General features: G+C 41.4%; 2 protein-coding genes across 2 annotated transcripts; one reads left to right on the plus strand and one right to left on the minus strand.

Annotated features, from left to right (window-relative positions):
• Positions 1 to 677: 677 nt before the first annotated feature.
• On the minus strand, positions 678 to 4,303 carry LOC111228805 (peroxiredoxin-1). Its single transcript, XM_022754873.1, has 6 exons — positions 4,229 to 4,303; positions 2,815 to 2,931; positions 2,436 to 2,589; positions 2,210 to 2,332; positions 1,556 to 1,686; positions 678 to 1,185 (listed from the first exon to the last, which is right to left on the minus strand). The coding sequence occupies exons 2-6, from the start codon at positions 2,918 to 2,920 to the stop codon at positions 1,103 to 1,105; spliced, it is 597 nt and encodes a 198-aa protein (XP_022610594.1). The 5' UTR covers positions 2,921 to 2,931; positions 4,229 to 4,303; the 3' UTR covers positions 678 to 1,102.
• Positions 4,304 to 8,579: 4,276 nt separating this feature from the next.
• LOC111229039 (histone-binding protein N1/N2-like) lies at positions 8,580 to 13,366 on the plus strand. The gene is made up of 14 exons (XM_022755195.1): positions 8,580 to 8,666; positions 8,805 to 8,915; positions 9,734 to 9,814; positions 9,946 to 10,064; positions 10,207 to 10,539; positions 10,655 to 10,740; positions 10,833 to 10,909; positions 10,998 to 11,071; positions 11,487 to 11,675; positions 11,786 to 11,958; positions 12,401 to 12,472; positions 12,633 to 12,725; positions 12,843 to 13,000; positions 13,209 to 13,366. Exons 2-14 carry the CDS (start codon positions 8,815 to 8,817, stop codon positions 13,213 to 13,215), a joined length of 1,563 nt encoding a protein of 520 aa, XP_022610916.1. The 5' UTR covers positions 8,580 to 8,666; positions 8,805 to 8,814; the 3' UTR covers positions 13,216 to 13,366.
• The last annotated feature ends 414 nt before the right edge of the window (positions 13,367 to 13,780 follow it).

Genomic DNA, 13,780 nt, shown 5'->3' on the forward strand with positions numbered 1-13,780 from the left:
GTGTTTATTCCAGTCAAACACATCAACAGAATTGTTGACTAACTGGTTTTGCCCAACACGAGGCATTTATCAGTTATCTCTATTGTCAATTGTGGTAGCAGCAAAAACACAGGTGTAATAAATAACATTAATGATTGCTTTGTTTGATTTCGGGGCTCGGACACTTCAATGGAACACACCCATAATTTATATGATTAATTATCCCTGAGCTGAGGCTCTGTCGACGCACACTGGTGTCCTCAGTTACTTTGGCTGAAAAGACTACCTCAGACTACATCTCAGTTAAATGTTGGATGGGGGAACCATGCTGAGCTGAAAGCACTAACATATTCAAAAGAATCAAATTTATAGGTAAGTCAAACAGGTAAAAAATAAAATAAAAAAAACAGGGGTCCCAGATGTCTATCAAAACTGAGGATGAGTCTAATCAACGACGTATGAACACCATTTACATTTCTCAGTAAAGTAGTAAACCTTCCTCCATTCTTTATATTTGTTTGGGGCTGTGTACGTCATTTAAAAAATCCAACATGCACCTGACTGCGGTAATACTAAACGAGACACCAACATCTCACCTGTTTGGATGTTCAATTATACCCTAACTGATGAGATGGAGTGTAATTAAGCTACACCCCATCCCACCTGTTGGGTTTTGAAGTAAATATGTCCTTTGAGGAGAGTGTTATACACTGTATTCTTTATTTAGATGAAAGAATATTTATTGTTCACTCGTAAAAAAAAAAAAAAAAAGTTACAACATAGTGGAGAGAGGTGTTTGTGGCTTCTTTCCAATAAAAATATTTGTATGGTCCTTTGTATCTCACAATAATAAGGAATGACATGAAAGAACAAACATTTAGCTCAATCAGACAGGGAAAATAGCATACAGCACCACAACATAATTACACAGTAATACCTAAGTAGGTCATGAGTGGACTATTTACGCTACAGACAACAGAACACAGACGTCATGTTAACTACAAAAACTGTCCCCTAACCACTTGTCCACAAGCACAACTGTTGACTTAAATATTGTTCTCTGGAAATGTAATCTCTAAATGAAATCTCCTACACCAGACAGCAGATGCTGGCCTTGGGCTTATTACTGCTTGGAGAAGAAGTCTTTGCTCTTCTGGATGTCAGGTTTGATGGTGTCACTTCCTGGTTTCCAGCCAGCTGGGCAGACTGAAAAGATAACATTGTGATGAGTGAAGACATGTGCCAATATGACACGCATATGCAGAGCATAACCACCACTGCTTTGGGCAGGGAAATACATCAGATATTAGCCTGCGTAATATAAAATCTATTTGGACCTCAATTTATTGTCTACAAACATTTCTCAACATGTCTGACTATTGGATTCTAATAACGAGGGGTTAAATTGTTAATACGAGCATAGTTGGGTCATGGAGACAAATATAAATGTTTTAATTATGTCACTTGCAGTATAGTGCATTTCAAGCAAACTGGAAATCTTTTACAAACATTGGTATGATAAATAAGGGCCGTGTGCAACAAGACACAAGTAAGTAAGACACAGTAAGTAACTTACCTTCTCCGTGCTTGTCGGTGAACTGAAAGGCTTGGACCAAACGCAAGGTCTCCTCAACAGACCGTCCAACTGGGAGGTCGTTGATGGTGATCTGTCTTAGGATGCCCTTGTTGTCAATGATGAACAGACCTCTGTAAAAGAGAGAAAGAACAGCTCATGAGTCTCCGAAGACCTGAATATACTGTGTCCAGACTGCATGTCAGATGGTTGGATAGTGTTCTGTAACTTTCCAAAACTGACGATTGAACATTCACACCCACTTCACCCCATGATTGGCCAGCTGTGTGGAGGCATTTTACTTCTCTCTACACCTCTCTTTGTTTTATTTCTTACAGTGTGCAACGCTACGAATGTCTTCGTGGAGAGGTTGTCTGAAAATAGGCACCGTTACATTTAAACAATATTGCATCATCATCATCATTCACTCTGCCTTCTGCCCGTGGCTTTCTGAAACGATTATAAACATATTCAATTTCCGAACCAGTTCTGAGAGATCGTAAACCAGCCCTACGGCCCCATTCAAACAGACATTTTCTGTAAATTAAAACAATGCAAGCAGGATTCAGCTTCTGGAAGCAGAAGGAACAGCAACTAAAACTGACTTCATTGGCTCTAACTTCCATAGACGGCACAACTCCACATTGTTAAACTCACCTGTAGGCAATGCCTTCATCTTCCTTGAGGACGCCATAATCTGTGGAGATGGTGCGCCGTGTGTCAGATACCAGGGGAATCTTCATTGTACCCAGACCGCCCTGCTTACGTGGCGTGTTGGTCCTTTGAGAACATAAACCAAAACGAAAAAGTGAGGTGTTTGCAAAGAGGATTGAATGCACACCATCATCCTATAGCTGTTTAAAATATAAAGCCTTGTAATTACCATGCGAAATGGGAGAAGTGTGAGTCAACGGAGGCAGCGATGATCTCACAGCCGATTTTCCTGAATTCTTCGGCAGCATCACTGAAAGCGATGATCTCAGTTGGACAAACAAAGGTGAAGTCCAGTGGATAGAAGAAAAAGACAACATATTTCCCTGCACCACAGGAAAAAAACAAAACCAAAAAAAAACATTGAGTTTGTCATGTGAAAATACACCTATGGTAATGACAGTCTAATTAATTCCCGTCTTTAGTAGTGTAAATTAATGTCTATTCAGGACATTGTTGGGATCACAAAACAGTGAATCACAGTCCAGAAGAGAGTGGCATCAAAGCATGTCCTCCAACCAACAGAGGATGAGACACAGGTTTAGGTGTACCTCTGTAGTCTGACAGCTTCAGGTCCTTGAACTGTCCATCTGGCATCACTGCTTTGGCTGTGAAGTCTGGGGCCAGCTTTCCAATACGTGCGTTACCTGCTGCCATCTTCAGTCTGACTGGATTACGCAATAAGGAAACAGTGTATTACACAATCTCTTCTCAAAATGACAACTGTGCTTTCCTCTTTAACAGCACGAGGAAATTATGTCTCTCTTATATAGAAATCAACCCATCTGTACAATTGTTCAGTTTCTAAAGAAAGAACTGTGCATTTTAGGTCTTCATTATCAGTAAGTGTACTCTTTTACCATAAATACATTTCTAATAGACTTTGAATGCTTGTTAAAAGGCTCTGTACAGTAGAAACCTTGAACACACGGTTATACTGTGGTTAATAGCTTTAGAATATGTTGCATTTGTTGCTTTTCTTTGTCCTAATTGATATTTGGGGAAGTATTACGATCATTTTTGCAATTATCTGACATATTACAGACAAAACAATTACTCGGCTAATCGTAACAATTAAAAATCAATTGTTAGTTGCAGCCCCAAAGGTGAAGCAAATACAGTTTTGACATAAAGCATGTCTTCATCAGAGTGACTGTCATTCTTATAGCACTATAAAAATATTAGAGCCATATGAGAATGAGGAAATGTGTGAAATACATTGCAATATAATAGACATTATAAAACCAGAAGAGATAAAGGAAAAAAATGAAGTTTTTTTCTAAACTCTAAATCAAATACCACTGATTCATATCTGATGTAGGCCATATTACAGCAAGTGTTTAATTCAGGCTCACTCTGTACCCAAACCTCAGCCACCCAGCACTTTCACCGCTTAAAATGGAAACAACAGAAGCCCATGAACCATTTCCACTTCTCTCAGTATAAATTCACAGGTGTTTCCGCATATGGACATCGATTACAATTTTCAACGTTTCTGTTTCCCCCCCCAAACACGTTTTAAGGAACCGTCCCAGCTGAGGTCACTAGTCAAGGTGAAATTATTACGCCGCTTTAGTATTTCCCTAAGTATTCCCCCACTAAAAGCACCAAAAATGTCGAGATTTTCTCTTGAGATTTGAGAGCAACTTAAAAGTTTATGTCCTTTTCGTCAGCGGAAACTTTTCACATAACAACAACAAAAAAAAAAAAAAAAAAAAAAAAAAAAAAAAAAAAAAAAATTCACACCTTCCTTTCCTTTCGAAACCGACAAAACGTATTGGTTTTTCAGAATGAACGAGATTATAATTTTTGTTATAAACCACTTGTTGAACTGTGAACTCAACCACAGCTACGCGACTGAAAAACGTCACTACACAATTTAACACTTCCAAGAAACTAAAACTCATTTAAAATGTAAAGCAGGTAAAGAAAAAGGCATATTTTCATGTATTTTCAAACACATACCTCGGTTTTGATCACACCAACAGACACAGGAAAGCGGACTGCAGGAGCTGACAATCCCGGTTGGGGAATTTATACCCGCGGCTCACTTCTCGCGATAGGATTGTTGTGAACGTGACCACAGCCCACTTCAGACCAGTAAACAGTCAGTCTCAGGAACCCACTATACAGCATGACTTTGCAATTTTCATTATCAGTTTTCTGGGAATCTTGATGCTCTTGTGAAACCATATGAGATTAAGGAATAAGGATGAGGAAGCAGGCTGAAGAAATTGGCCACATATAATCCAGACTTCATTTTTCAAAGTTTCACTAATAATCTCTGAGGGAAATCTGTGACCACTATAGTTTATCCATGTTCACTAGTCAGGAGCAGAGGGCACCTTTCAGTCTCTAGATTAGGTCACCTGCCTGTTTTGATGCATAACATTGAATTATTCATCTGAAATTTGAATTTAATGCCTTACATTTCCTTACTTCAGACTAACAGCCATGCAGGGGTCACAGAGTCATGAGGTTTAATCATATGACTCAACTTATTTGAGGATGTGTGCAGGAAATCCACTGTCATCATGAACAGGCATTAAACAACACCTATACATTGCTGCTGCAATCTTTGCCTTCCGTTGCAGCCGCCTAGTGCCTTATCAGTGAGTGATTTATTCAATTAACCTAATTAACTTTCCTGCTCAGGGCATTTTATTCTTGCCTTTCACCAAGTTTGCTTGGTGCAATGAACATGTTTCAACCCAGGACTGAGACCCTTAGACATAGCTTTGAGGAAGACAAACATGGGCTCACAATACATAATTATACACATTATATTTTAGAAATAGCTAGGACAAATTCAGTTTATCAAGCTACACAAGACAATTGCACTTGCCAGTTAATTTCCTCCATGTTTCCTGGATTGCCACTCATTACCAAACTATTTAGTCTTTACAATGGGACGTACTTAACAGGGCAGTGCACTGTTGCAACATCTTGTACTTATCCTGTTGGCAGCAGAAGGCATTTTTCATTCTCATTTCCTCCTCACCGCTGCTATATTTACATAATGACAAGGCTGAGGAAAAACACCCTTCGTCCATGCATATTCACACTGGCAGCAGTTGCTTAAGGCTAATGCAAATATAACTGAACTTAACAATTTAACTTGGTGCAACAAACCACTTGTTTAGTTTGATTTCTTATGTGTGTGCACATTTTAATAAAATATCACATAACTCCTAATCTCATAGAAAAGACAGTGGTTTGCTGGGTCTGGGAGGTAGTAGTCTTTGTCATGTTAGCCCCTCCTTTTTACTTTTTAATGACTGAATTAGTAGTCCTGATGTCACCCTGGTGTTTTCACATCTGCTGACTCCACAGGACAGTTGTTAAAACTCAGGATAGTCACTTGAGACCCTATTCTATTGTCATCATCTTTACTGATTCCCAAGTGACATGTTGAATCAGGACAATTTGATAGCCAAATCTTACTTTTCTCTCTAACAGTATTAAAATATCTCATGTCAAGGAAATTAAGTTAAGTTAAATGTATGTTTTCAAAATTAGTTAACTAGAGTCTGAGTACCCTGGACAGGCAGGGGCTGTCATCAGCTCAGACAGCCCCTCCACCATGCCTCTTTTCTCCTGTGTCACAGAGCGATGTCTTTGCATGCGGTTGCCATGGGCACCGCATCAAGGGCCAGATAAGAGGGGGACACACAATAACCTCCTGTTAGAAGCACCGCGGTGGCCTAGTGATCAAACGCTGCCCTGCGTTCGTCTCCTGTCTCACAATATGCCCGTAATTACTGCATCTGCTCCACTGCTTATTCCAAAGCAACTGGCTGTTTGAAGGGCACTTGTGTGTCCAGCATCCTGGTCATGTTCAGCACTGCAAAATGTCAAAACTGATTTTTTTAAATGGATGCAATGGTGGATTGAAAGATTTTTGCAATTATTGGTAAATGAATGCAGTTCTGTTCTATTTGAATAATTCCCCAAGAGCATTGACATGAATGTCTACAATAAAGCATCTTGCATTCAATGATAGAGTTATTGTACATTATTACTTATCAGCCCTAATACGCCCATGAAATGGAAGCAGCAGATCTCAACAAAGAAGGAAAATCGAATAATTTAAAAATGTTTTCTCACTGAATATACTTTTCTCATCTCAGTCACAGAATGACATTAAATTAATAATTCAAAAGTTTGGGAAACATGCTCATTTCATTTTTTGCCAAAAGTTAAATGAAAATATTGAGAAGATAATGTGTAACATGGCAGGGTGAGTGCATACAGTGATCAGTGTGCATTTTCATGGCAAACTGAAAAACATTATGCAGAGCCTTCAACCCACTACAATATGGTTTTAAAATAAACTTACCAAAACTATTTCCACTCACAATTAGGCTGCTCAGTGAAATGAAAGTGAAGTGTGTGAGTGAATAAGCTGTGGTATGGTGGTTGTAGATTTAGCTGAGAAATTATAGCTGTTAAAGTGGTGTGTCTAATGATGACAGAGGGAGGAGGGTTGAGTAGGGCTGTCTCAGTGTGAGGCTGATTGGGTGCCAGGTTCAGACTTGTCTCGATGAGCCAGCAACACAGTCGAGTCAGCAGGAGGAGCTCAGAGGGGAGCTGGACAATCCCTGTCCCTCACAGCAGGACATGACAGCAGCGAGTATTGCACTTATACACACATGCAGAGTGAAACACACACACACACACACACACACACACACACACACACACACACACACACACACATAATAGCTGTGTGTAGGTTACCATTCATTCTTCTATACAAAGGTGTTGGGAGAAAGAGAGGTGAGGAGGTCGGGTTGATATGTGGTTGGAACGTAAAAGGTTTAGCGGTTGTTGCACAGCTTAACCCATTCAAAATGACAGAGGAACAGTGTTGGGTCTTTGTTAATGTGGCAGCCTCATAAATGTAGACTAGTAAAACATCTCAGTGATGTATAATAAACCAGTCAGTTGACAAATTAAAGAAGAAAAACAAGATAAAGTGTAGTAGTAAGGTGTTGAGCCAAAACAGCTTCAGTGGTTGTTAAACTGGGTTGAGATCTGGTGACTGTGAAGGCCACAGCATAAGATTCACATCATTTTCATCCTCATTAAACCATTCAGGTCACCAGGGGTGATACACAATATACTTAATCACAAGCTATGAGACACATGCATGTACCTGGGATGAACTGGTTGAGGTGGAAAGGCCTCTGTCAGCCTACCAGTCTCTGTGTACTCCATATGTCCTGGATGCGGAGATAATCCAGCAATGGGGGGTCCAGGGTGACATGGAGATCCTGAATGAGGAGGGCAGTCTCCTCTGGCCCATGTGTCCTACTCCGACAGTGCAGCCTCCACTCGTCCCAGGAAATCCTCTGGATCACCTTGGCGTCAGTCAGGCCAAACATCCTCAAAGAAACGGCAGGCACCTCGAAGGGTCCACCTCGAAGATGCCATTCTGGAAAGGCCTTCAGAGCCCTTGCAGCAGGTGAGCAATAAGCACCTGGCTCGTACACAATACCAACATTGGTAACCCAGGAAGCCATGTCAGAAGCAGCACCAGTGAGCGTTTTTGTCACCTGGACACAGAGAAGGACAGAGAAAGGTTTGAAATGTTAATGTTAATGTTTGTGTGTGAATTTAATACACACAAAGCTGTGGTGTAAGAGCAGCTGTAAGAACATAATAAACTCTGTTAAACTTTACTTGCTTTCTTCAGGCAAGTAAAGTTTGCCTGAATTACACCTCATCCAAGAGAAACTCTGATAAACTTTACTTGCTTTCTTCAGGCAATTCATTAATCAATGTACAGAGAAACTCTCTGATGGGAAGCACCTGTTAGGAAAGAATGCTAAGAGATGTTTGACAGATCAATCAGTTAGACATACAGTGCATTTAGAAAGTACTCAGTCACTTTTTTACATTTTGTTATTTTGCCATCTTATAATGAAATCATTTAATTCATTCATCAATGTACAATGCCGGCAAGCTCACTGCTAATGCTAACGCTAATCCGGGGGAGGCGACCAGCTTGACCCCTGTGCGCCAATGCCCGAACAACTTACTCCGACGACTTACTCCTCCGACCGTAGTAGTAGTAGTAGTAGTAGTAGTAGTAGTGGTAGTGGTAGTGGTAGTGGTAGTGGTGGTGGTGGTGGTGGTGGTGTTGGTACTAGCAGTACTCGTTGCTGTAGTAATAGTAATGATAGTAACGGTAATTTTTGTTTTCGTCTTGAAGTACCCTGTGCCTTTAAGAAATCTCCCGCGCTACTTTACAAACCCGGAAATCGACAGGAAAGGGCAGGGATATTTCGCGCCAAATTGAAACAACAGATCAGCCAGTGTGAGCGGCGCGAGAGACGAGCTGAGGAACCGACCACCGGACACTACTTTGAAATTTCAGTCGTTTCCCCCTTCAGTCAAGGTATGTAGTTACCCAACGTCACATTTTGTGTTTTGTACACTCTACTTGCTGTAACGAAGACTTTCAGGCTGAACTCGGGTCAGAAGTTCAGTTCTTGGTCACACAGTTTAGCTGAAATGTTGTTTTCTCTCCGTCCAGTGTGGATAACATGGAAGAGGCCAACAAGCTAATCGGCGAGGGCAAGAAGCACCTGGTGATGGGGAAGGTGGTGGAGGCGGTGAGCGCCCTTCAGGAGGCCTGCAGCATGCTGTGAGTTAACTACCGGACAAAAGAGACTGTCCGGAGGAGCTTCAAACACATTAAATCTGTCCATCACACACAACTGCAGCAGCGGGCTTCAAACTAACGGGCAGCTGAAAGAAGTGCGTCTACATGATACATTCTCAGGGTCTTATCAGTTAGTTTAGTTTACATGAAACTGAAAAGGATCCCTGCACAGAAGAAAACAGTCGTTGATAATAAGTATGAGGCACAAAGATATCTGCAGTTCGTTTGATTTTTCCTCGTGTGCAGATTGAGGCAATCAGAAATATAGTGTCCACACACTTTGGACTTCCAGAGATTGAACCACATTATGTGAATAAAAATGAAAGAGTAGCATATTATAACTTTGTCATGCTTTTCATTTTTTGTTGAATGTATCTTGCAGTTTATAGGAAATGTAATTGTCCCCTGCGTACAGTCTGATGAGGAAGAATGAGTGTGTGCTTTCATGTTGATGATGATAATGACATGTTGTGCTGTAGCTAACAATTTCTATCAAATGATTCATTTAGTTTACCAGACATCAAAAAAGAGCCCAAGGTGACGTCTGACCAACGGTCCAAGACCCAGCAATATTCAAATGACTGTTTGTTTGTAATGTCAGACACAGGAAAGCAGCAAATCCTCACAGTTCAGAAGCTGGAACCATCAAAGATTTGCAAATTTTCCTTGAAATATTGCCCAAAAGATTATGTATCAGAAAGGATGAATTTTGTTGACAAATCAATTCTTCAACTAATTGTTTCAGCTCTAATTACACAAGTAAAAATTGTTTTTGATGTGTTTTTTTTAATTTATTTTAGAGCTAAAAAGTATGGAGACACAGCAGATGAGTGTGGAGAGGCTTTCTTCTGGTGTGGTAAAGCGCTGCTGGATTTGGCACGGTAAACTTTTTAACAGTTTATCAGTTTTGACTTATTTTTTCATAAATGTGGGAATCTCCAGTTGAATCCACTCCACTGTGTTTTTAAAAAGTAGTGGAAGCGTGCAGACCTAACTGATTGTGTTGTCGTAGGATGGAAAACTCAGTTTTGGGTAATGCTCTGGAGGGAGTGCCAGAGGAGGAGGAGGAGGCGGAGGCGGATGAGGAGAAACCCAAAGACTCAAAAGTTGAGAGCACAGAAAACATTGATGGTGAGGAAGAGAAATGGTGTCGTATCTTAAGAGTAAATTCTATCTATTTTTCTTGGGGGTTTCTTTGTGCTATTTGAGCATTCATATTCTAAAGGACATTGTTGACACTGCTCAACCTAACTCTTCTCTCTGATGCCAACAGAGAAGACCAGAGACGAGCTGAGGGTTCAGGTGTACGACGCCATGGCGGAGAAGAAAAATGAAGATGCCGAGAAGAAAAATGAAGACGCTGAGAAGAAAAATGAAGACACTGAGAAGGTTGAAAAGCAGAGCGAAGATGCGGAGAAGAGCGGTGATGCAGAAAAGGCTGAGGCTGGTAAAGAGCAGAAAGTAGCAAAGGAAGAGGGGGGTGAGAAAAAGAAGAGCGAGGCTGATGAAAGCGAATCTGCAGAAAATGAAGAGAAGAAGGGAGACGAGGAGACTGAGAAGGAAAGCAAGGAAGAGGACTCGGCAGACAAGACGGAGGCAGGAGAAGGTGAGTTTCCTTTTTTTCCTCTGTCCTCTAAATATAGCCTTGATTGTAAATGGCACCATGATAGTTGTAATGGCATGTTGCCCAAATAATCCAGACACTTTGTCTCTGTTTTCAGAGGGGGAGGAGGAAGAGGACAGTGATGAGGCAGAAATGGAGGGCGACGCAGAAGAGCAGGGCGAGGGAGATGGCGCCGCTGAGAAGGTACTTGACCAATCGGCTTAAGTACATCAGAGTGACTCGCCTGAGCATGTGACTTTAGGTGTCAGATTTAAATCTGCGCTGGTGTTTTTCAGGACAGTGATGATGAGGAGGTGGGGAACCTGCAGCTGGCCTGGGAGATGCTGGAAGTGGCCAAAGTCATCTACAAAAGGTGACGGGAACCCCTGATGTTCTGAGCCGTGATAGTTAGCATCACTGAGCTACAGCTTCCATGCTAACCTTTCTTTCTTTTTGATAAGGAAAGAGACTAAGGATGATCAGCTGATGGCAGCTCAGGCCCACCTGAAACTGGGCGAAGTTTCTTCTGAATCGGGTACGAACAAGTCGCTCAACAGATCTTCTGTCCTGTTAGATCTTTAGGGCTGAAGTGGTCGTCAATTTTAAAGGGATAGTTTGGGGTTTTTAACGTGGGGTTGTGTGAGCTCAATTTCTTTTGAATGACGAACAGAATAGTTGTTAATAATTGTTAGCTGCAGTTCTAAGTTCTTGCTCACATTAGAAGCTGTCTGAAAAGTTGAGTCAGGTAGATATTACTAAAATAAAATTGTGCCCAGGAAGAGTAATAAGTAACGGGAATCCAATAAACCATAAACAACTCCTTGAGACGATTCTATAACTTGATAAGAAAACAGAGGCACAGTCTGGAAAACTAACACCTTTACACCTGAAATTGTCCCTTGTGTCTTTATTGAGGATTGGGTGCTGAGTTGCTGCATTTTTCTTCTCAGGAAATTACACACAGGCATTGGAGGATTTCCAGGAGTGTCTGAAGCTGCAGGTGAAGCACCTGGACTCGAACAGCCGCCTGCTCGCCGAGACTCACTACCAGCTCGGCCTGACCTACAGCCTGAACCTTCAGTACAGCCAGGCCATCGAGGAGCTCAACAGCTCCATCTCTGTCATAAAGACCAGGCTGGGTAAGCAGGGCTGGCTGCTACGGCGAGTTTATCACTTGTCACCACTCTGAAATGGTACGATCGGTGCCAGAGTCTGAGCCGTACGTCAATGTGTCCGCCTTGTCTTTCAGACAAACTACAGGAGCTGCTCGACAAGGCCGAGGGTCCGGAGGCTCTGCCAGATGAGAGGAAGGAGATGGAGGAGCTGAAGGCTCTGCTTCCGGAGATCCAGGAGAAGGTGGAGGACGCCACAGAGGGACAGAAAACGGTGACCACTGCGTCTGAGGCTGTGAAGGGTGTGCTGGTGAGTTGGGGATGGGGGATTGTTTTCTTCAGACTGTAAAGAGACTCCGTTCTACTCCGTTCACGGGACTATCACATGATCATCTCAAATTTAAGTTCAGTGTCTCTGGCACTTACACTCTTAAATATTCAGACGTATCATTAAACACAAATATTGAATCCCTATTTCTGTCATTTGTTATACAGAGTCTCTGCAGGACTAAGAACTTAGCAAGCATTGAATTAAGTTTCTTCAAAAAATGCCTTTTTAAAGGTGTTGGTCTTAAATCTTGTCTCTGGCCTCCTGTAGGCCGTAATGTTTCTGTATCTGATGGAGGATTGTGCTGCAGGAGGATGTATTTAATCCTTTGTGGAGTTTGACTGCAGCATGTTTTGTAAAAGCCAACGGTGAGTTAGAATTAACTTAATTTTAACTTTTTTTTTTTTTTCTTTTTGAATGTTAGGATGGAGGCTCCACTTCCTCTGCATTTCCTGGGTCTGCTGTACAGAACGGTGACGCTTCCTCCAGCTCAAAAGTAAGTTGCACTTTATCGTCACAGTGTATGGACCAAATCCAATGTTTGTTTGTTTGTTTTTTAATGAGTGTCATGTCTAGATTGTATTGCCCACAATTACTTTTTTTTATTATTATTTTCACGAGTACTGATGTGTCGTGTTTCGTCTGATTCCATCCAGATTAACGGCACATCAACCAACGGTGTCAGTTCCACTAACGGACACACCTCCGCTGCTCCAGTCTCTGACATCTCCCACCTGGTCAGAAAGAAGGTGAGGGGAGCTAGATGTTTGTTTGTTTGTTTGTTTGTTTTGTTTTTTTATAATTAGAACAAATGAATTGCACAGATCTGAATCTCATTTGAAACGAACCTGTGTGCTGTATTTCAGAGGAAACCAGAGGAGAGTCCTGTGAAGGAAGGTGTGCTTAAGAAGGTGAAGCAGGACGACGGTCACACTAACGGCGTGAAGGAGCAGCCTCACACTGACGGTGTTCACAAAGCCAATGGAGACACAAATGGACACACTAAAAGTATGGAAGTCGAGAGGTACGTCGTTGCAGTGTTACTATTTAATGCACCTTCAACGGTTTATAACTCGGAACAAGTAGATCGCCAAGATGTCGGAGCCTAATAGACCGTTCTCTCTTTTATGATGGTGTACAGGGTTAAAGTCTGAAATGTCAGGTGACGTGTTTTTGCTGCCGTGGGTTTAAATAAAGTCTTCTCTCTCTCTCTCTCTCTCTCTCTCTTTCAGTCAGTGAAGCTGAATTCCCTCCAGATTTTTGTCTCGGCCCAAGAAGAGATTCACCATCACACCAAGCTCTTACTGTTGCTACACTTGTTTGCTGTTTGTAAATATGTGTATCTTTTTCTATGCCTGTTGTTGTGTTAGTGTGTGTGTTTGTTCACGTATGTAACCTATGAAGTTGAATAAAGAATATAATTTGATAAAACTTTGGTCTGAGTCCCAGTCATGTGGCTTTGGTGGGTGATGTATTTTGATGTGGTTATTAGGATTTGGTGCCAGCACATGGTTTATAGTCAGGCCAAGCTTGAAAGCTCTGGCAATAGTCAATCAGTAGCTCCACGTCTGGAGTCTTTGCACTTCTCTACCAAACGGAAAATACAATTAACTGTACAGGAAAATTTATTTTCCCCATCAGCTATCAAGTGTTAAATTCTGCAAAATCTTGCAGTCTAGCATACATGGCTTCAGTATCCATGGGAATGCTATTTTTATCTTTTATACTCGGGCAGTTTCAAAAGAATAAAATCTAAACGGTGCACTATGATCTGACATGTTACTTTAATCATCAAAAATATATT

This window comes from Seriola dumerili, unplaced genomic scaffold, assembly GCF_002260705.1.
Source record: "Seriola dumerili isolate Sdu_G_001 unplaced genomic scaffold, Sdu_1.0 BDQW01000226.1, whole genome shotgun sequence".
Lineage (NCBI taxonomy): Eukaryota > Metazoa > Chordata > Actinopteri > Carangiformes > Carangidae > Seriola > Seriola dumerili.

Excerpts from the sequence above, each read along its gene's own strand:
- LOC111228805 (XM_022754873.1), bottom strand. The coding sequence starts at position 2,920 with ATGGCAGCAGGTAACGCACGTATTGGAAAGCTGGCCCCAGACTTCACA. Across the intron at positions 2,333-2,435 it reads CACTTCTCCCATTTCGCATG|GACCAACACGCCACGTAAGC; the intron begins GTAATTACAAGG and ends ATGTTCTCAAAG. Across the intron at positions 1,687-2,209 it reads GATGAAGGCATTGCCTACAG|AGGTCTGTTCATCATTGACA; the intron begins GTGAGTTTAACA and ends TCTCTTTTACAG.
- LOC111229039 (XM_022755195.1), top strand. The coding sequence starts at position 8,815 with ATGGAAGAGGCCAACAAGCTAATCGGCGAGGGCAAGAAGCACCTGGTG. Across the intron at positions 10,741-10,832 it reads GAGATGGCGCCGCTGAGAAG|GACAGTGATGATGAGGAGGT; the intron begins GTACTTGACCAA and ends GGTGTTTTTCAG. Across the intron at positions 10,910-10,997 it reads GCCAAAGTCATCTACAAAAG|GAAAGAGACTAAGGATGATC; the intron begins GTGACGGGAACC and ends CTTTTTGATAAG.